General features: G+C 40.4%; 1 protein-coding gene across 2 annotated transcripts in view; it reads right to left on the minus strand.

Annotated features, from left to right (window-relative positions):
* Positions 1 to 23,449, minus strand: part of LOC111150414 (mediator complex subunit 14) — a 69,700-nt gene that overhangs the window by 3,290 nt on the left and 42,961 nt on the right. The window contains exons 17-30 of one of the 2 annotated variants that reach the window (XM_022507835.1): positions 20,745 to 20,905; positions 20,508 to 20,654; positions 19,779 to 19,870; positions 18,672 to 18,824; positions 18,080 to 18,349; positions 14,562 to 14,702; positions 12,676 to 12,787; positions 9,967 to 10,098; positions 7,986 to 8,168; positions 6,799 to 7,034; positions 4,664 to 4,843; positions 4,000 to 4,107; positions 2,187 to 2,312; positions 1,591 to 1,783 (exon numbers count right to left, since the gene is read on the minus strand). In XM_022507835.1, the coding sequence (XP_022363543.1) occupies positions 1,591 to 1,783; positions 2,187 to 2,312; positions 4,000 to 4,107; positions 4,664 to 4,843; positions 6,799 to 7,034; positions 7,986 to 8,168; positions 9,967 to 10,098; positions 12,676 to 12,787; positions 14,562 to 14,702; positions 18,080 to 18,349; positions 18,672 to 18,824; positions 19,779 to 19,870; positions 20,508 to 20,654; positions 20,745 to 20,905 (2,234 nt within the window). The remainder of the gene's footprint in view (positions 1 to 1,590; positions 1,784 to 2,186; positions 2,313 to 3,999; positions 4,108 to 4,663; positions 4,844 to 6,798; positions 7,035 to 7,985; positions 8,169 to 9,966; positions 10,099 to 12,675; positions 12,788 to 14,561; positions 14,703 to 18,079; positions 18,350 to 18,671; positions 18,825 to 19,778; positions 19,871 to 20,507; positions 20,655 to 20,744; positions 20,906 to 23,449) is intronic. The other variant, XM_022507836.1, reaches the window with a different exon arrangement.

Here is a 23,449-nt window from a genome sequence, read left to right on the forward strand (position 1 = left end):
TTAACCAAAAGCTGGGTCCCATTCCTGGCGCATGGCCTAACGCTACAGTGAGAGAACGGGAGGCCTCAATGGAAGAATGGCCTTCTGGCAAAGGGCGGGACATGTAGTGACCCTGTGCAAGTTACTGCAAGCTTCCCTCCAACTGGTACAGAGAAAAAATGAAACCCCAGGTTTGCCCAATCTAAGGTAGACATTAAAAAAAAAAAAGACTAAAAAAAGTAAAGAAAAACACTCCCAAAACATCCCAACAATTTCTCAAATAAAAGGAAAAGTTATATCCTTCTTTTTCCTTTTTTAAAAACACATTTTCATTATTGATAGGTAGAAAAATGTGTCTGATCCCAAGAGGATCAAAACATTCTTTCCTTTTAACTGTAAATTCCACAAGACATAGTAATGATAATCATCTGCTTGTGAAGAAATGGTCTTATCATCAAAGTTCTACTGGACTGCTACTTTGAAAATTCTTTTAACTTTAAACTTTGTTTCTGAAGGACCTATTTGTAGCTGAAAGAAGAGAGAAGTCAAAGGATGAAAGGAGAAAATTGTAAGAAGTGGAAGAAGTCTTACAGCAAAGGAAGCGTACCCTTCTCTACTGCCCAGTGCATTCCTTGTAAACTCTATATGAGTGAAAACTTGCCTATGTATATACAATATGGAGAAATAAATAACGAAAAACAATTTCTCCTGTGATTCCTGTTTCTAGTAAAATTTTAACACTGTGGTACCTAAAAAATGTTTCAGAGAACAACTTTCCCTCATTTAAAAATGTAATTCTGTTATCATACATCCTAAGCAGAAAGCTAGAGGACTTCCTTAATAGTAGAAATAAGCAAATTTTAATTGAAATTTAATTTCCTTAAAATTAGCAACAAGCAAAATGGAAGAAAAGTGCTCTTTTTGTGACCAAACATTCACCACTGCTAGGAGTTGTGTGTTCCGTGTAAGCTACCACAGTGTGGAAGGGACCTGGTTTACCTGCCAGAAACATCCAGGGTTCCTCGAAAATGTTGTCTGAGAGCTTCATTGTGCACTTGGTGAAAAGGTTCACTTGCACCCGCCTGACACTTATTAAGAAGCCCAAAAAGCAGTGATGCCATTTGTATCAGCTTTTATTCTTCACAAAACATTTAGAAGATACAGAACTTTGAATGATAATATTCTATTCATGATCGAACCATGAAATATGAGAAACCGACATGCATTTCAACTGGTGATGTACAGAGTGGCAGGGATCGATGGTAGGGCAGGAATTCACAGCCATGAAAAAGTCTATCGTCCTAACCTACGGCTCTGTGGCAATGTGTGCTAGAAATACAAGCTTCTGGCATTAGCAACTGGGTCAGTCCCAATAGTAAATCACTAACAAAAATGAGGTCCAGGCAGCAGAGACATGGACAAAAATGAAGAACCAGTGAGAAAGGAAGAAAGCGACAGGCAGACATTAAGAGGGCCACAGCAATCAGCGCTCTATTACTAGGATTGCGGGGTGGGGGGGGGGTAAGGTGGGAGCAGAGGAAAGGAGGAGGAATCTCTCAAAAGAACTTTTATAACATATATGCAATAAAATATCATCTACTGGTCATGTACCTTGTCGTGGTGGGTTCATCTCTGCAAACCTCTTCAGAATGTTGCTGACCATCATGGGAGCAGCAACAGAAGAGTTCTGCTGTCTGGGAATGTCTGCCTGTTGGGTTGTACCTGAAGCCATGTCATAAATGATTGGAACTATAATACTAACAGGTTCTTGGGGAGGGACCGACGTTTTCTGAGTTAGTTGAAGCTGAAGACACACAACACATACAAAAAGAATAAAAACGTAGTAAGAAAATAAAACATTTGCCTCCATTTATCAAAGGTATTATTTACTCTATCAGATTAAGATACCTTGGACATAAGAAAACTAGAGATGACAAGAAAAGTGACAAACGATTGAATGTTATGGTTAAGATGCAACCGTACCACACAATTATCTAGTTCAGTATGTTTCTGTTATTACTGGAAGAATCGGGAGTACATCAGGTCCAAGCTGACAATTAAGGAGTCTGAGCCTGTGTTCACAGCGACAGTTAACTCTGAAGTAATCCCAGAGTTGTTCTATTATCCTCGCATGGCTTTTTCCTCAGGGGCTCTGCACGTGTGCGTGCATGCACACATACACTCACACACAATCGGGTAGTACTTACAAAAAATAGCATTTTGGATTTCAGCACCACAGCAGGCGTCCCAGGGGGTGCAATGGGCGGTGCGCTGGGAGGGATCGTCAGGCAAAACTGGACGTTCCATTTTAGCTGTGTTGCCTGGTCAGGAAACTGTTTTTGAAATCATGATAAAGTCATATGAACATTTAAAATTACACTCTAGTATAGGAGTCTGAAAGGTTAGGATCTTATTTTATACTATCTATTATTAACAGAACATAAAGATAACAGCCTGCATTATTTCAAAGAAAATGCATACGTGACGTTCCTACATGCAAATACATGTAGGAACCTACATGTCCAGACCTGTGTGACGTGTTCCCCTTTCCTTTCCTCCCGCTCCTTTAATTCCCAAGGCCTATGGATTCTGCTTCCTTGGTGTCTCTGTCATCCGTTCCCACTTCTCTACTTTGACAGATGCAACCAAGCTCCAGGACTGGTGATTTCCTCTCGTGGCCCCTAATGGTCCCTTCCGGTGGCTGCCTCCCCCAGTTCCACCATCTACCACTGCCAGAAGAATGTCCTTGAGCATGGTTCTAATCAAGGTCACAAATGTTTAGCAACATGCAGTGACACATGTTGTTCCTTTCCCTTACCCTACCAGCACCAAGACCTGGTATTCAAGGCCCTTCTTAACTGATGCCACCTAGACGTCCCAGCCTCAGTCCCAGCTCCTTCTCTAAAACGTACTTGTCAAACTGTGTTAATAATTTCAAACTGTGTTCACTGGTGTTTTCTGCCTTTTTTTTTAAAAAGATGTATTTATGTAGTTTGGAGAAAGAATGCTCAAGAGCAGGGGGAAGGGCAGAGGGAGAGAGAGAGAGAGAATCTGGAAGCAGACTCCCTGCTGAGTGCAGAGCCTGAGGCACGGCTCAATGCCAGGGTCCTGAGATGGAGACCTGAGGCAAAATCAAGAGCCAGCCATTTAACTGACTGTGCTACCCAGGCGCCCCCACTGGTGCCTTTTCGGTTGTTGTTGTTTTCGCCACATGAATACTTATTCCTTCAAAAATTCAAATGGGTATCTTTTTGATATAAATAATGGTTCCTACATGCTACTAGAGCAGAAGCCAAATGTTGAGACTATCAGCAAAGGAACACTGCTGTCCCCAATATTAACAGTAAAACACCAACTGGAAAAAGAAGTGAGGTATTTGGAATTACTCAAAGCAATACTGTAAACATTTGAATGCAAGTCCTGTAAGCTTGGAAAAATATAATCAGCTGCCACCTGGATTCCATCTATATAGCTGTATACTTTCACAGGAAAGAAGAGAAATTCATCTCCCCAGGAAGGACAGATTTTTTGATAAATGGCATTAGGGGAATTGGGGGCATCTGAAAAAGCCAGGTCCACCCCTCACATTTGACACCGAGGTATATTTTAAATGGATCAAAAATTTAAAGAATTTTAAAAAACAAATCCATAATGGTATTAAAAGAAGCCATAGGAGCATCATTTCAGTATCTAGGAGCAGGAAGAGTGAATTAAATGTATTTGCTTTTTTAAGAGGTAAGCCACTGGTAACTTGCGTTGCCTGTGGGGAGGGAGACTAGACAGCTGGACAGGGATAGATGGGAAATTTCCCCTGTATCACATCTTGATCTCAATTCAAAAGATACAGAAGGGCTGTGTTACCTATTCAAAGATAAATAAAATCTCAAAAAATAAGAAGAGTGTAAGAGAAAAATAGAAGTACGTAAAGAGGTGAAAACCAATAAACACTGCTCCCACCAACTTCAACCTCTTCAGACAGTCCTTGTTATATACAGAAGTATGCGCGTCACTCTAACTTACCAGCTCTAGCTTCATAATATGCACACAGTCCCTGAGGATGTGTGTAGGAGCTCCTAACAGCTTGGTGAAGGCTATTAACGTATTGGCTTTAAACGGCGGTCCTGCAACCTACAGGGATGAATAAAGCAAGTTACTCCACATTCTACTTTGACTCTTCTTTTTGTTGATGATACAGGCATACCTTGGAGATGTGAGTTCAGTTCCAACCCACCCCAATAAAGCAAGTATTGCAATAAAGTGAGTTGAGTGAGTTTTCAGCTTCCCCAGTACATATAAAAGTCATGTTTATTCACATCATACTGTAGTCTATTAAGTGTGCAATGGTATTATGTCTAAAACAATGTACCCCTCTTAAAAAATTCTTTATTGCTAAAAAACACTAACTACCACCTGAGCGGTCAGTGAATCACAATCATCGGTCACCATAATAAAGAAAAAGTTGGACATTTTACGAAAAGTACCAAAATGTGACAAGGAGACATGAAGTGAGCAAATGCTGGTAGGAAAATGGCCCTGATGGACTTGCTTCATGCAGGGTTGCCACAAACCTTCAATTTTTTAAAAACAAAAACAAAAACAAACCAGTATCTGTGAAGCAAAATAAGATAAAGTGCAATAAAACGAGGTATGCCTGTATTAAAACTATGCATTAAGGAACACATACTCTTGTTTCAAAGAACTTCTCCAAAACTTGAAGTTCATCAGGTTTCCACTGTCCTGCATTTTCAGGTGTTACTTTTAGCTGAAGTGTTTGGTTGGTTTTCGGACTAAGGGCTACTCTGCATTTCAGGGCATCAGTTTTAAACATGATCACTCCGGGTTCGTTGGAATTTATCAGCTGCAGCTGCAAAACATGAAGGGTGCATCAAGTTAGTATGTAAGACAAAGAGGAAATGAAAACAGAACTGTTTCAGAGGGAAAACTAAAAGTTGATACCTGCTCCCAATCAAAAATATCTAGGCCCCGAGAACCATCAATTGCTAACATCCCAAAGAAGGAACTATAGGTGTCTCTCGAAGGAAGAACATAACACAACCTACGGAATATTCTCGTAAAGTAACAAACTTGAGCTACAATTCAGGAGTTAGATTTGTAGGGTAGACCAATATTATAGAAATGTGAGGGTCAAAAGGACATGTTAATTCCAAAGGGATGCAATCAGCAAAATCAAGACTGTGAGGAACTTGACACAGCAACAGATAAGGCTGCTTCAACAAATAAACTGTGTGAGAAGAGATGGAGGGGGAGTCTCCAGTTTCAGAGAGACATAAACTTGTTTGGTTACTTCTTTAGACCGTAAACACCGTGGTAACTTGGGAAATCTGGACACCAACTAGCTATCTGATGATAAAGAAACTGTCTTTATGGATGAAATGAGGTCTGGGACTTGCTGTCAAACCATATGGGAGAAGGAGCTATAGAAGAAACAAGACTGACAGGAGTTCACTGTTGAAGGCAGGTGATGAGAACATAGAAGTTCATTATATTCTCTTATACTATTCTACTCTCAACTTGCATATATGATTAAAATTTTCCACAAGTTTTTAAAAAATGGCACAGTAGAAGAAAAGAATAAAGAGCACCATTAGAAAATGTTGGATCTGGGTTGGGACCTTATAGCTGAAAATTTTTCTGTAAAGTAATGGAGAATAAATATTTTAGGCTACATGGTCTCTGTCACAACTACTCAATGATGCCATCAGAGTTGAAAGCTGCCATCAACAATACGTAAATTAATATATGTGACTACATTCCAGTAAAACTTCATTTACAAACAGGTGGTGGGTAGGACTTGCTCCCCTCTCCCAACTGGGGCCAGTAGTTTATTGACCCCTGCTCTATCATAACATATTAATTATGCAGATGAGCAAAATGAGGTTCTAATGCCTGAAAGCTTATGTGGCTTCTAAGTGGCAGAAAAAGGGTAGATCACAGGTCTCATTAATAATTTTTTAAAATGCTAATTCATTCAATTTATGTTAAGACCTCTATTATTTTCAAATCTAAATATAAAGGTTGCAGAATAGCTTGGTGCCATCCACGGAGCAGATATTTTAAACATTCGCCATTCTACCTCATTAACACATACGTGTATTAAGAGTTATAAATAGTATGTACTGAATAATACCAAGACATTACGCTAAGGGCTTTATAAGAAATACCTCGAACTCCCACAATTGTTATGAGTTAGGTAAATACTATTATCTACCATTATCAAAAAGGTAAAGGGATTTGCCAAAGCTTGTACTAGCTGGTGGCATGGACTGGGTACAAACCCAGATAGTCAGACTCTAGAACCAGGGCTATCACCTCAGAACTATTTCCTGAGGATATCACCACAGGACACAAGTCTTTTTCTGACTTTTTCTATATCAATTCAGCTGTTCATGAACCTTGTGATCATAAATAATTTTATTTTAATGGAGAATCCGATTCAAAGTAGGTCTGCCTGTAAGAGGATTCCAGAAGGCCAACAGCTGCTTGTACGCTACTCTCTGCAAAGGCAGATTCTGGGAGCATTTGTCCCATGACACTGTGGGGACGCTGTAGGACCTATCTCTGGGCCTGTCAGCCATAGCACAGGAAACTATAAAATGTAGGAACATGTAAACCTAAGAATGGAAAAGGAAACAGTGGGGTCCATTTTTAATGCTAGAGCAGTGTGGAAAGCACAGTTCCAACAAGCTAGCTAAAGGAAGTGAGGGAACATCATTTTAGTTCAAATGCTGTTCCGTGGGGCAATTTATAAGCACCATCCTTCGACAAATCATCACTGAGGAGTTCACTAGGTACCCATACCGTTTCTTGTTGAATAATTCTTTGAAGGTGCCGTCTCATGATGACCGATCCAAGGAATCTCTCAAGCGGAGAACAAAGATAACTACCTGCCAGGCCAGGCACAAGGCCTGGTGTTGGAGAGGGCAGCAGTAAAATGTTCAAGGCACTGTGAGTGAGGATGGTAGGTATGGAGGCTGCCCAGGAGCGCTGAGGTAGTTTACGAGGTGGAGGCATGTTTGTTGGCAAAGTCTGGGAACCTTTTGGGAAGGAAAACATGTCATTTTATTCACAAATACACACGGTCCCACTGTTCTGTTTTGCTTTTATCATAAATCTTTGTTACTCTAAAGCAATCCATACTGTTTTCCTTATTCCTTGTGGCTAACAATCCTATGTTAGCTTCCTGTTAGCAAAATGGCCAGGATTTCTCTCCCTATAGCTGGGTTAGTTGCAAAGTGACTTTGTAGCAAGCCCTTTGAGAGACGGAGCCCATTTCTCTTCCTGGAACCTGGGCTGGCCATGTGACTTGCTGTGACTTAAAAGAATGCAGGGGAAGTGACGTGGAGCCAGCTGCAAACCAAGGATTCCACTCACGTTCTTGGAACCCTGCCCAGCCATCAGGTGAACAAGCCTGCGATCAAGTATGAGACCACAGGGAGCTGAGGAAGTCACGCCATCAGGGGCCATTTTACACCAGCCAGGCCTCAGCCCACGCAGGAACTGACAATAAATACACTAGTGAGCAAAGCAGAGCCTGGAAAAATCACCCAACTTGGCTTAGCCTAAATCACCAACCTATGGAATGGTGAGCTAATGCAAGACTGCTGTTCTAAGTCATTAAACGTTACCTGGCAAAGCTAACTAACATATGTGCACAATTCTGTTCTGTGTTAATTTGTACAACCTTGTCAGTTAACTTGAGGTGTCCCTCAAGGTCTAGTTTTGCAGCTAAGCTAGTAGATATAACAGAAGCACTGGGGCTCACCTCATAAGACTTCTGGAGGAGACATTTCCCTCTTACATTTTGCTTTAACTGTGCAAATTAACTACCGTTAACCAATTTACTAAGTGGATTAAAGTTTAAGTTATTAAGTATCTCCATTTAACAAGCAGGTCACAGCTTTCAAATGTGAGGATGGAAAAAAAAAAAACAGGACATCATGTGGAGGTTAGACTAAAACAGATAAAAAAATGGTGATGCTGCTCACTTGTTCCAGCTCGAGGGGAATGAGAAGCATCTGGTACTGGAGAATGTAGTGATGGGTTGGCTGGTGACATTCCAGGCATGCGTGTTGCTGGTGAGGGGCCGGACACTTGAGGAGACCCTGGCCAGTTCCCAGCTCGTCCACTTGGTGACACCATAGTGTATGGAGAACTAGGGTCCAGGGTTCCTGTAAACAAGTGAACAGATGGTTTTCAAAACCTGTATTTTAATAACTGAAAAGTACTTGACACCACTGACATACTCGACACTTTACAAGGCAATCATTTTTTTTCCCTCCGCTATTTCACTAAAGTATGCGGCTTTTGCACGTGGCACACCTGAATCTCTATTTTGTGTAGTTTATGTACTTTTTAACATGACACAAAGTTAGAAAACTATAGAATGAGAAATGATAAAAGGTACCTTCACACAAGCTTCAGCATGTTCAATGTGTAACAATCTACACACTACGCAACAACCTACTATTTTCAAAACCTATTTGCAAACGTCTTTGAAAATGTTGAGCAAAAAAATCTCAAAGCTCACTTAAGGGCAGAAATCTTTTATTTTTCAAGTAACCCTGACAAATTATGTTTTTCATTCTACCCAAGGCCGAGGAGAGGGAAATTTTCCCTTTTCTTTCTTTAGTAAAGGCTATGCTGACTGAGAAATGGACCAAGAATCAAGTCTTAAAAGCAGCAACTTCCTGAATAATTTGATTATTTAAATTTCATCCCGCAGTTACCTTTAACATATTACTTATGCCCCTCTGTAATCAAAATATAAATGGAGAAAATACTTTTACCATATATCAGAGAGTAAATGATCCTAACTTAAAAGTCTTATAAATTGGTAAGGAAAAAACACAAGAACACATAGGCAGGCATAAAATAAGAAATACCTAAGACTAGTCAAAGAAAAAAGGTTTAACTTCATTAATGATCAAAGAAATGCACATTAAACAAGAAGATACCATTCTTTACCTATCAAAATGACTACGATTTCTAAAAGTCCTAATACCCTGTGTTGGCAATGATGCATGAAAATAGACATTCTTGTCTGATGCTAGAGGAAATTGGTACAGCATTTCGGGTGAGCAATTTGCAGTATGTTTCAAAAGCTTCAGAATTTCTCAAACCCTTTGAGACAGCAATTCCATGTCTAGGAACTTACCTAAGGGAATAATCATGTGAACAGAGATGATACCATTTGCCATTGTAAAAAAAAAAAAAAAAAAAAAAAAAAGAAAAAATCAAAACAGAAAACAGGAGGGCAGTTAAATCACGGTATGTCAACAAAAGGGAATACTATGAAGCCATTTAGTAGGACGATGTAGATCTCACAAATATTAATAGTAGATAGTAAAACCACAGATGCTACACAGCTGTAAAAACTGAGGAAGTCCTTTATGCTGTGATTTGGCATGGCATTCAGGAAAAAAATAGATGAAAAAAGTAAGGCACTAAAGTATGCTGTCCCATGTGTAAAAGCGGTAAGAACAGTTATAGGCATTTGCCTGTGTATGCACACATCTCTGCAACTAGGTGGTTGGTGGCATAAAAACACTTCCCTGGCTACCTCTTGTATTCTTTATTTGAACCAATTCAAAATAGAATTTTTTAGTTGGAAAGTTAAAGAATTCAAGTCTCAAAACAATACATATGGTATAGTCCCAGTTGTGGGGGGAGGTGTCTGAGAGGAGAGACAAGCAGACAGGTGGAGAGCAACAGAGAGGCGAGCAGGCAGGCAAGCCGGGGGGTTAGGGTTAGACGGGAAGAGCAAGGCAGAAGCGAGGGGGAGAGAGTCCAAAGTAGACAGACTAACTGGTAGATCTCTGCGTGGTGGGATCAGGACAAATTCATTTTCTTTGACAATTTCCCCAACGAACAAAGTGCTAATTTTGCAATAAGAAAAGAATTTATTTAACAAAAAACTACTTTCACGTCAAATTCTTAAGCTATTGCGATTTCCATGTATGGACTCACCATGTGGACTAGCAAAACTGGCCCCTGGTCCTATTGAGATTCCATGCGAGGATGGGGGAGGAGTTGGAACAAATGACGCTGGTGAAGGGGCTCTCAAAGCCCCACTGGGGGAGCTGGCAGCATGCAGATTTCCTAATAAAGGAAAATAATTATAGATGATCTTGCAGGACACATACTATGTCCTGGCCAAGGACCTCAAATTAAGACTCTCTCTACAGATTAAAGAAGTAAGCAGTAAAGCTCCCTTAAATAGCACAAAGAAAATGTGGAATGATTATGTTACGGAAAAAGAGAGAGAGATCAATTCAATTGGGCCCAAATTTTAGCTCTTATAGTGACTGAATTAAAAAAAAAGTATCCAGTGTATTTTTGTGTTTGCTCATTCACTCTTTCAGCAAGTGGGCATGAATGTTAATTTCATGCCAAGCATTGCTGTAGGCACTGGGGATGCAGCAGCTGACAAGACAAAAATTCCTGCCCTCATGGAGTTTCTGTTCTAGTAGAATGAGGAAGACATCAAATGTATGTCAGGCAGTGATAAGTGCTATGGAGAAAACCTGGGCAAGGAAACGGGGCAGTATCATGTAATGGTGGAGATGGGTGCTGTTCTTTCTATAAAGCAACCCCAGAAGACTGCTCTAAGAAGGGGGCACGTGAATAAGTGAAGGGTAAGGTGTGAAGATACCCAGGGGGGTAAGATATTCCAGGCAAGAAGCAGAGCTAGTCCAAAGGCCCCAAAGGCAGTAGCAAAAATACAGGGAGGAGGTCAGTGTGGCTGGATCAGTGTGAGCCACGGGGAAGTGGGAGGAGTTGAGGACAGAGAGGTGGTGGTGGTGGGGGTCCCAGATCACACGGGGACTTGTAGGCCATTCTAAGGACTTAGGGTTTACCCTGAACGAGATGGGAAACCACTGCAAAGTTTGGAACAAAGGAGTTATAAACTAGCTTCTGTTCCGGAAGGATCACTCCAACCACAGTGTAAAAAACAGACCACAGGGCAGGGGCAGGGAAACCAGTTAGAGGCAAGAGTAATAACCCAAGTGAGAGATGGTTAATGGCTTGGGCGAAGGTGGAGACTGAGGAGGGTTAGCATCTGGATAAATTCTCAGTTCAGAGTGGACAGTATCTGGGACTGACTGAAGTGGGTGTGAGAGAAAGAGGAGTCCAGCATGACTCAAACAGCTCTGGCCAAGCGGCAGGCAGGAAGGGGCTGCCGTTTCCGGGAGGTGGGGCAGGGTGCGGGAGTGGGCGGGCAGGTGTTAGGAGTTGAGTCTCAGCCATTGTCTACATATCTACAAGGACATGCTGACTAGACAGCTGGAAAACACAAAACTCGAGTTCAGGGGAGAGGTCTAGATGGCAGACATTAAAAAACTGAGAGCAGTGAGCTTAAAGATGGGATTTAGCCACAGGACTAGTTTCTACTGAGGATCAGGAAAAGGGGGAACCATGCTCCCCAAACTATGAATAAATGTGACATGGAGACACTCACTACATTACCATCACTATCCTCGGTATTCACATGTTTCCGACTCTCTACTCCTGTCTAAGAGAATTTCGTATCCTCCACCTAATACCTAACGCAGTGCCTTACATGCAGTATGTTCACCAACATGATAACCTTTCAGTGTTGTTCAGAGATTCAGCTGTGGGTTTGCTGTGGGGATTAAATGGATAAAGTGCTCAGAACATGGCTTAGCACACAGCAAGCACTATATACCTATCTGGCACTGTAATTATTTCCAAATAATTATTTCTACTTCCTTCTACATAAAACCTCACTCATACCCTAGAAATGCACACCCCTTGGGTTCTCTGCCCGCATCTCCTATTCTGCTTCTTGCTCCCTAGCAGCTCCTTCTCAGGCTCCTACACCTGGGAAGCAGCTGCCGGTACTCCCCAGGGGCTGAGCTCACCCACCCAGCTCAGCCTTCAGTGACCTTCAGCGACATGACAATAACTTCCAAATCTTCATCTGTGGTTCCGCCATCTCTGCTGAGCAGGTAAGGGGGTTATCTACCCAAGAAATCTGATACCTGTCTTCTTTGCCAGACGACACGCTTGAGAGCGGAACTGTATTTGGCTCGCTGCTGAATCCCCAGCGCCGTGGAGCATCTGGCCCAGGGCAAGAGCTTTAGCTACACCCACAAACTGTCCAGTTAAGAGTAAGAATTAGGCATCCTCAAGTAGTTCTATAGTGTGCTTCACGGGGCTGCCAACAGAGCCATTTTGTTGGGACAAGCAGGCTGTGCACTAGCCCACTCTGTGGGGCAGGGCACCTTTCACACATACTAGGACTCAGCAAACTTGTCATGTAAGGGGTCGTCCTAGCAGGAGAGCAGCCCTGACACTGCAGGAATGGGTGTGGCTGGGTTCCCCCAAAACTACAAAAACAGGAAGGTGGTGGGCAGGACTCGATTTGTCGGCCCAACACAGATCGTGTTGTGATCAGCTCTTCTTGGAGCTGTGCCGTGAGCCTGGCTCTGGGTGACAATACCTCCTCTTAATTCAGATATTTTAAAGTGTTCCTGAGTCACGAACGCAGCGTTCATAACCCTGCCGTAAGGAACGAATGGGAGGTATCTAGCCACAGATAAGGAGTGGTCTCTGAAGGTCTAGGCTGCGTGTGTGGTGCTTGTGTTTGTGTGCGCGCACATGTATGTTCTGGATGTCAAAGCTGAACTGACAAGAGAATAAGTAATATCTTACCTGGAGACTGTGTGTGCATCATAGAGGGAGACTGACTAACTGTGCTGTGGTAAGACGCAGGGGGCGAAGTAAGGGGATAAGCACCTGATGATCCTGGCTGTTTGGGAAATGGCTGAAAAGAAAAAAAGTACATGTTGGTCAGTCACGTGCGTATAGTGTATCGTACATACGGCTAATGAGTTAACCTTCACACAGTTCACTGGTTACCAAACAGGAAGCACGAGATATGAAAATGTGCAAAATACACATCAATACCACAGATTTTTAAAAACTCCCTGACTTTCAAAATGTTTAGAAAAACAGCAAGAACTCACTCCTGACCTTGTAATACCACTGTCTATATCCCTCAAGATGTTTTTTGCTTACTTTATCTACCATATCACTGATTTATCTGTATTGTTTATCTACCATTTCACAGATTCCAAGATTCTTCCCCCACCCTTTTAGTATTTCTGAAATCAGGGTGTATCTTCTGATTCATGGCATGGCACAGTTTACCCGGCAGTGTTGTTTCTGGCAGTTCATAAAAAGTAGTGCATCTTACATCTGGTGGAGTTTTGAAAGCCAATGAAATACAGTAGTTTAACCTGGCCTCTCCTCACCTTTACCTTCATCTCCAGCAGTAAAAAACCTAGGACATGTAATCCTTCCTAGTTTTTTATTTGAGGTACAAATCACATATAGCAAAGGACACAAATCTTAGAAAATGTTCAGTCTGATGAATTTTTATGAATGTCACCGCTACAGAGATCGAGACACTGAAGAATACTACCAGTGCCCTGGAGGCCTCCCTCATACACCTTCAAAGGCTTTATCACTGGCCCAAAGGTAAGCACTGTTCTGACGTCTGTCACTCAAGCTTGATTTTGCCTGTTTTCACATTTCCTATAAATACCGAATGTACTCCTTAGTGTCTGGTTTCTTTTGTTCAACATTATGTCAGTAAGATTCACCACGCAGTCACACGTGGCAATAGTTTTCTTGATTTCTGTAAAGCATTCTACTGTAGGAATAGACCCAGTTTATCCACTCATTCTGTTGCTTGGTATTCGGGTTAGTTTCCACTTTTTACATAAATAACGTTCCTATGAACACTTGTGTTTTTTTTTTTTAAAGATTTTATTTATTTATTTGACAGACAGAGATCACAAGTAGGCAGAGAGGCAGGCAGAGAGAGAGGAAGGGAAGCAGGCTCCCTGCTGAGCAGAGAGCCCGATGCGGGACTCGATCCCAGGACCCTGAGATCATGACCTGAGCCGAAGGCAGCGGCTTAACCCACTGAGCCACCCAGGCGCCCAACACTTGTGTTTTTTTGATGCATTTCTGTCGTACATATACCCAAGAGTAAAATTATAAAATCACAGGTATGCCTAATGTTCAGATTTAGTGCTCTGGAATATTCCTAAACGCCTCCACAAGGTTGTTAGACCATTTCATGTACCCTCCAGTAGTAAATGAGTCTCAGTTGCTGCTAATACAAAATGTTGCCAAGAATAATCAATTCTCTTTTTAGAGCAATTTTTGTGGGTATGGAGTATTATCTCATTGTGGTTCTAAGTTGTATTTCTGTGATGCCAAATGATGTTGAATACCCTTTCTGTGCTTACTGGCCATTTGGATATCATCCTCTTTTGTGATCACATGGCTGATCACCTCACATCATTTTAAGTGCACAAGACTGAGGTTAATGCTATTTCTGGTACTGTTCACTTGCCATCACTAGAAGCCTCCTTCTCTCCCTCTGTCACTATTTTTTCATATGGATTTCCTGGACACCTTGGGCCCACCAACGATCTCCTTGCCTTTTAACAAAGACGCTCAGACACCTGAGGAGCCCATTAAGTTACACGAATATGATACCATTTGGAATTTCAGCTAGACATCACCTGTTGCTGAGGTGGTGGCTGGAGCTGTGAGATTAAAGAATCCATCATATCTCCTCCTATGGGAGAAGGGGGATTATCGTCCTCATTTACAGACCTTCTTCGAGCATCCTGATTGCTGTCAACAAACATATTCAGGAATGTCTATGGATATAAACAGGTAGAATTCAGATTATCTTACTTAGGTTTAGTAACATATTTTTAATCATTTAGACTATTTTAAGAGAAACAAATACACTACGCCCATCTCTAAAACAGAAGTTTGGTACACAGCCACTACTATGAGGACAACCTGGAAAATATACTGATAATTTTGAATGGGGGGAAACTGAGGAAACTGGTTAACTGCAACAACAGAAACAACATCTAAGTTAAAAATCCTGTCAATTAAGAAGTATTGTGTAAGCACAAAGTCGAAGAGAGAAGTATACCCTGGCACCTCCTCACAAATAATAAGTATTTCATTATTAACTTCTGAACCAGAAATTCAGGAAACAAAAGAAAAGTTGTATGTTGGCCATTTAAGTAATTTCAATGACTTGGGAAATTTCCTTTTTGGTGAGAGTTCTCACTTCGTAAGCTAGAAAATATGACAGAGGAAAACTGAATGCAGAAACTAAGCCATCTTTCCTCTTTTTATCTTAACGTGACTGAAATTTTGAACCACCAAGAGTGGGACAATCTCGTTTTATGGGATAGGTCATCAAAAATTAAGCAAGGCTACCAGAATTTGTGTCTCAAGCATTCTCTTCCTTTTAATACTCTTCACCTTCCCCATCTTCAAAAACATAGATCAAAAGCTTACCAGGATCACTAGGAAGCTTTTAAAAGTATATCGCTTCATTTCTAATAAAAGATGATGGATTTACAACACATATTTTATCTTTTCCCAATACCCCACTGAAACTCCTAAAAAAAATTTTTTTAAAGCAGTAAGTTACAAATACAGAGAGAATGGGAGAAGAAAAAAATAGCAATGAATTCTGGAGGCTGCGGAGCAGATGGCTGAGTGGTAAGTGAACTATCCAATGTGAGGAAGTTGTATCCTAAAGCTAACACTGGGGAAAGCCAAGAAGCAAAGCTATTTCCGTCCAGATCCTCAAGACACGTAGGAACTGGCAGCACTAGACACCCCTGGAAGTGGGGATGAAAGTGGGACTGACTAAAAATAGGACTGGTCAAAAGTCTCTTTAAGAGACACTGAAAGCCTCCCAGAGCTTCTGTCACTCTCACTGAGTGAGTTTGACTTCTACCACTCTGGTGGAGGGTTCTTTGGCTATGGGGACTCTAGCATTGATCGAGAGGAATGCTGTATTAAAAATGAAGATTATGGGGCACCTGGCTGGTTCAGTCAGAAGAGCATGCGACTCTTGATCTCGGGGTTGTGAGCTCGAGCCCCACGTTGGGTGTAGAGATTACTTTAAAAAAAAAAAAAAGATGATTAAAGTTTACATACTGAATGTTGAAAATAGTAGTTTCCTTCTCTTATTTGATTTGCCAAAAATTGGGGGCCAGATGCACACCATCTATGCAGAGACTTGAATACTCCTCTTTTGGTACTCATACCAGCCCAACAAAAAGACCTAAATCTACTTACACTGGGAGTTACTCAAAGAAATGGCCCAGGTAGATAAGCTTACAATGAAGACCACAGTCAGCAAGACTCACCTTCTAGTAAGAGCTGTGAGTTAAGAATCACTAATATGAAAGAGATCAAAACAAAACAAAACAAAAGCAAGGTGCATGAAATGGAGATTATGTAGGAATAAAAGGGGTAAGAAAATATAAGATAGCTATATACAACAAAGATGTCATAAAAGGAACACTTAGCAACAAAAGAGAGCTCCTGCAAATTTTTTTAAAAGATGGCAAAACAAATCACCAAAACCAGAAAGACTCAAAGGAAAAAATGAAGAAATCTCCCAGAAACAGAGAGAGAAAAACAAAATAAATAAATAAATAAATAAATAAGAAAATCAGAGGATAAGTCCAGGATACCAAACAGCAGAATAGTAGTGGTACCAGAAAGAGCTAACAGAGAAAACAAAAAAGAATTGAGAAATAATACAAGGAAATTCCCACAGCAAAAGGATGTAAGTTTCCAGAGTGAAAGAGCCTACTTAGTTACATAAGGTTCGAGAACTGGAACAAAATTAAACACCCCAACAGTCACAATGGAAGTTAGAAGACAATGGAGCAATGTCTTCAAAATTCTTAACAGAAAATGCCTGTAACCTCAAATTCTATACATAGCCATTCTCTCAATTAGATGAGGGTAAACTAAAGATGTTTTTAGGCACACAGAAGTCTCAAAATAACCTCCCATGTGCCTTCTCCCAGGAAACTATGTAGACCGTATTCTACCAAAACAATGGAATAAACCGAGAAAAAGACCAGCAGTCCACGCCATAGGGCATGCCACGCAAGAGAGAAGCCAAGGATTCTCCCTCTTCCCCACCCTTCCCTCTTCCCCACCCTTCCGTAGATTCCTAAATCAACACTGTGCAAAGGGTCTGGGGCACACCATTCCTGATTGGAGGTCAGAGGGTTGCTGTAGAAGAGACTTCTTCAAGATGAAACCAGCGAGGTTTCTGATATGTGAACGCACTGAGAGGAGAGTTACATATATGGGAGAGGCTTTAAGGTTGAGTTAGTGATAAGTATACAGAACCTTAAGCAAAAAAAAGTAAATTAATAACTCCCAGGAAAATAAAATGTTGAAGGAAGGAAAAGTAATTATAGTAAGCTTGGTGGATACTGTTTACATATTTATAATAACGAAAATACTGAAAAATCATTGGACCAAAATTGCTGCCTAACCATACTGCAAGGGTAGGAGGGAAAAAAGAAGGTACACTGCGAGTAGCCTGGGAGGAGGAAGAGGCATATAAGAATTAAAAAAGAAACCCTCATCTTGCATTGTAAGGATCAGATAATGCCCTCAACTAAGAAGTCCACAAACAGCACTGTAAGCATGCTACTTAGAGATAAGGATGTAAATACCAAGAGAATCACCATCTAAGAGTTGAAAACAGAGCAGGAAAATGGCAAGACTGCATTGCAAGCCACTAATTTTCAAAACAAGCCTTTGGAACTATTTGACTCTAAACTATAAGCACATACAATTGAGCTATTATACAAGAATCTGCAGGGATTGTGGCCCAGGACCCTACATTTTTAAAAAAAACTTCATGGTTGAACTGATGAATCAAACTTTCTCAATAATCGATGAGAAAGACATTGTTGAAGTTCCTTAAAATTCCAACTAGCAAATAGGACTCTCCTCGGTATCATCTACCTTATGCATTACAAGAAAAGGAAATTTTATCATCTCATACAACACAGGCACAGTGCTTTGTAAGAACTTCCCATTCCTTTGGAAGGACGCTGCAGAGGTGATGAACTAACACAGCTGCTTATTAAACAGGAATCTGTTGCTCTCCCCTGTTATTTCCCCCTTTTAAAGGAGTTGTTATAGAGATATTTACATTTACTTATGCTGTAATACTAAAGTCAGTTACCTTTAGTCCGGGTGCAGGATAAAAACCTTCCACTAACTTGCTATTATCAAACAGACTATAGGCACCATCCCGTATCGCCACTACGCCTCGGCTGCGGCAGTAAATGTCGATGCAGTACATGTTCCTAAAGGCCAGTCTGATGTGGGTAGACGACTGTGGCAGGATGGAGAAGCACTGGTAAGCAGTGTTGGTTCTCTGGGTCAAGCCCAACATTGGCACAGTGGGGAGTTTGTTGATGGCATTTAATGGAGCCTGAGTATCAAAGAGTACCTAAAAGGAACACATACAGTGAGGGCAGACGGTTTCCATACAAATGCTAAAGCCTCAGAATCTACCATGTCTAACAGTCATAAATGAGCCAAGGGTCTTCTTGAAACATTCTGTACACCTTTCCCTTGAAGACAATGCAAACTACATCACTGCATCCACTTTGAATCAAAGAAAATTCTCCAAGAAGAGTGCAAGATATAAAAGACAAAAACACGCACCCTTGTCACTGAAGACTTAAGTTAAGCCCACATGATTTTTGGTTTTACATGAGACACTAACACTGTTGGAGTCACAGTTTTACAAAGAAAATAAACTTAATTACCTGTAATAACTGAACCACATTTGGTGTTTTGTTGAACATTTCCTGAAGCTGATGTAGAATGGTATTGTGACAGTTACTGCAACCTGAGTTTGGACCAACAGTGCCCAAAGAAATGTGAAATTTCTGATGTATGGAATTCCACTGGATGCTGATCTAAATCAAAGAGATTACATGTTTCAGAAACTGAGAGAGTAACAGATTCAAGCAGAAGAAAAAACAATGTTTAAACAGTAAGGTAAAATGCCAAAGATCTACATGAGATCTTTCTGGAAAGCCAGTCAGAAGACTGGACTCTCTAAACTCTAAAAGTGTTGTTACTATGGACCAGTGCAACTGCGGAATAGGTATTTATTAGCCCACCTCCACCAAATAAAACAGAGAAGGTGCTAAAGAAAAAATTTGGATCAAACTTTATTTGGAAATTATTATTGGTGTTTCTTATTTTTTTGTTTTTATCTAGGACTGAAGAAAAGTCACCGTCTATGTGAGCACTGTCATAAAGGGAAAGGAAGCCACTTCCAACACAGATGCTTTTAGTTTATAGATTTTAAAACACTTGATTAATTTCTGATATTACTTGATGTGGAAGAGTCCAGAAAGAAGCCAGCTGGCTGAATTTTTATACTAAATTTCTAGGACTTCACATATGGAGTGGGAAGAAAATGAGGAAACAGAGATTACAGGGAACGCCTTTAAGATTGAGACGGGATTAAACAATGTTAATAATCATGTGATCAAAAGCATAAACATACATTATTGTTCAAAACCATTCGCAATCTTCAGGACAGTAATCATGTTGCTAACCAGATTTGAAATCGGTAAAGAAAAAAATACAAACACCAAAAGTATATTACCTGGTCTAAAACTCATGAAGATTATATAACCCATCAAAGACAGCATTAATTTTTGCTTTCAATTTTAAAAAGAGTTAAGCATTACAGTATACTAGTCTACTACATATCATCAAAGTACTTAAAATTTACCATTTTAACCCTAATTTTTACTTGAGTCCTCAATTAGTTCAAGGCAGTTTTCATAACTTTTGAATTGTTGATTTTTAAAGGATCTATGAGAGGAACTTCAGTTCTAATTAGTTCACAAACTTACTGAGCTTCCCTTGGTGGTTCCATAACACAAGATAAGTTTTCGGTAATTATAAACACGGACTTCTGAGAAAATATTTAGATGAGCAGGTATGTCTAAAGAGAAAGGAAGCAAAAAGGAAATTAAAATGATGCATGCAAAACTTTAAAACACATATTTGAAGAAGAGGGCATCTGGGCAGTATCCTATGCCTAGCTGGAAAGATCTCTAGATGCATTTCATTCAAAAAAAATTTAAAAATAAAAAAAAGGAATGCAATGGCATAGATAGCAGGCTTCCATGTCCATTTCTACGGAAGGGGTCTAGGGCAGGGGGCAGATACTGAAGTAGTACAGCACAGCAGTTAAGAGGCTCCAATTCCAGCTCTGCCCTTTCCTAGCCATGCAACCTTTGGTAAATTCTGTAGTCTCAGTGACTTGTTTTCTTCATTTGTGAACTGAAGAATAACTCACCCACCTCACAGGGTGACTGTGAGGTTTAAACGAGTTAACACAAGCAAACTGTTATATTGTATGTAGACTCTCAATAATTGCTACCTGTTATTACAATATGGTTAGAGCTTGGAGTAAAGATTTCTGGATACATAAGAAACTAACAGTGGTTGTCTCTGGGGGAAAGCCTGAGGTAGAAGGAAAACTTATTTTTCATTAGATATTCTTTTGAAATGTTTTTTTCACGATATTTTCTTCTTTAGTTAAAAAAAGGGGGGGTGAGGAAGATTATCACATGTACCTGGTAGAGAACGTGCAAATTCCAACACACACTCATATAATCGTGCAATGCTATTCCAGTCATTAAGGAACATTTCAACCACTTTTCTACCACCAACGGGTTCAGACAACAGGTTTTCATATGTCAGATAAACATGCCGCGATGGCCCTACAGGATTAAAAAAGATGATTAACAGGTATCAATACTAAAAAGAAAACCCCAGAAATACGCAAAGACAAAGTGTGTGAAGCATCTCACCTTGCTCCCTAGTAGAAGTGCCATTAAGTGGACAATTTGCAAACACTAACTCCGCCACCCATGTGCGGTTATTTCTACCTTGCAATCGGAAAGTGCAGTCGAGAAGAGAGCGGTCCAAAGCCTTCTGGGTTTCCTCATTCACACCCTTACAGGGAGGAATTCTGGCGACAAAAGACAGAACATATGAAGTATACTTTGTATCACAGAAAAGCAAGAGCACAATCTACACAACAACAGTCGGGCTATCACATTAGAGCTTCAGTTCAAGCTTTACTACTAGTCGCCTTCTGCGCAAGAAGGAAGCTATTTGCAGCAATTCACAGCACTGGATCCACTTCTACTCAAATCAACACAGTCTAGGACCTCTTACTTTAATGAAGTGTTTGAGTGTTTGAACAAAGTATGTCTGTCTTCATCCTTATTCCTATTATTAGAAACACTACGATTCTTCAGCATGAAAATCAAGAATATTAGCTTTCTATGAAACCTATCTAGAACATCCTAACGGAAAAGCTAAGGGGAAAAGAATACTTGTAAAACCACTCTTTGAGAACACAATGATACAGTGGAAAGAACACAGGCTTTGGAGTCAGAGACCTGCATTCTAATTCTGACCCAGCCACATTTAACCTCTCTGAATTTCAGTTTCCCAACGACACGATGGAGGTAATTCCCTTCCGCGTCACTGATTTTAAACGCGACACAGCGCACATTCAGAGTGCTCATGGCAGCTGATACAGTAGGTAATCGTGTAGGTTAGCTCCCTTTGTGGTAAACCCAAGACTCACTGATGCCAAGATAAAATGCCAGGTTCCTTATCTCTCCCCACCTCTTCAGCAGAGTAACACTCAATGTGAAGCTCTGCATGTATTAACTCATTTTAACATGTTTTCCCTTAAATGTATCACATATAGAAGAGGAATGTATTAGCTTTGGTGTAAAATACCTACCTACCCATTTTCCTCTTGCAGCTTTATGAACTACCTTGTCATAAAACATTATGAGGTAATATATTTTCACTTTTTTTTCCAGTAATAGATAAGATAATGAGATAATGTATTTTTTAATTACACATTATCCTTTAACTCCTAGGGAAGGTGAGTTAATTCTCAGACTTGGTATAATGATTATCTCTATCTAAGTCTAACAAAAACTGGAAACATGGAATCTTGATTCAGGCCTCTTACTCAGAAACACCTAGAATAGGGTTTCTCAACCTCCACAATATTGACATTTTAGGCTGGATAATTCTTTATTGTGTAGCCTTAGTCTCTCCCTCCCAGATGCCAGTAGTACCTCCCACCTCTCCTTCTCAGTTAATGATCACCAAAAATATCTCCCAACATTGCTAAAGGTCCCCTGGAGGGCAAAATCGCCCTGGGGTTGAGAACCACTTGCCTAGAATAAACAATTCAAGAGGGCAAGAGAGAGACAGAGATTGCAGATGATAAAAAAAAAATTTGTAGGGGAGAAAACAGCTATAGTTTGCATAAAAAGAGAATTAACATAGTACTAAAAATTCTCAATTACAAATTCCACCACAGTTCCTCTTAAATGTGTGTGTGTGTATATATATATATATATATATATATATATATTTTTTTTTTTTTTTTTTAAACATTTCAAAAGTTAATCTTTCCGGGGCACCTGGTGGCTCAGTCAGTTAAACATCTGCCTTTGGCTCAAGTCACAATCCTGGGGTCCTGGGATGAGCCTCGCGTCCGTCGAGCCCTGCAATGCCTCATGTCAAGGCTCCCTGCTCAGCCAGTCTTCCCTCTGCCTCCTAACCCCCCACCCCGTGCTCTCTCTCTCAAATAAATAAATAAAATCCTGAAAAAAAAAGTTAATCTTTCACACTACATAATTTTTATCACTCACTACCAGAAAGATTTTGTCCAACGTTATCTGGGGTAATTACAGAAATTGCATACACTGCATATATGCTTGTCAATTTTGTAGGTATACTGAGGACTTCTCCTTATCCATATCCCTGAAAACATAACCCCAACCCACTGGAGTTACAAAGCAGCCAATTCAGATCGATTATTAAATCTTGATTTAAAAAATATAATAATGCAGTACATTATCTTCCTTTCATATAAATAGGTGTTTCGTGAAATCCATCTGGTTAGAAAATGAACCCATAAAAGCCAGCATGTCTTTAAATAAAAGAGTAAGACTTTCAGTTTATGCTCTAGGGACAGCAAGATCCCAAGAGTGCAATCCATGCTGCCTTCTTCATCTGTCATACACAAGTAATTGGCTCAGCTTCAAGGAACCTGGAAACTATTTACTTGCTTTTTAAGGTTACTAATGTAACAGAATAAACTATAATTGTAACTTTGATCCTCCCCCACCCAAGGATGAAAATGGATAGTTCCTAAAAGGAAACCCTTTGAAACAAAATTATTATAAACTCAAGATACTGCAAAATACTACTAGAGTCACCAAAAATGAAGAATTGAGGAAGATATTTCCTGGACAATGGCTTAACTTTATCTGAAAATTTCTACCAATCCAAAAAATGATTTTGATCTAAACAGCTACTTCTGACTGAGGTTTCTCCTGTAATTCTGAGTATGGGAAGAATGTAGGAACTGGGCTCTGGTCTTCCAGGGCGGATGGGTGTCAGCACCACCACCTTGTGCTGTATGTCGGTTTCATCCTGGGGGGTTTTACAAACGTCAGTAACCACATTAGGGCCC

This window comes from Enhydra lutris, unplaced genomic scaffold (genome assembly GCF_002288905.1).
Source record: "Enhydra lutris kenyoni isolate GAN:26980312 unplaced genomic scaffold, ASM228890v2 scaffoldscaffold23, whole genome shotgun sequence".
NCBI classification, from domain to species: Eukaryota; Metazoa; Chordata; class Mammalia; order Carnivora; family Mustelidae; genus Enhydra; species Enhydra lutris.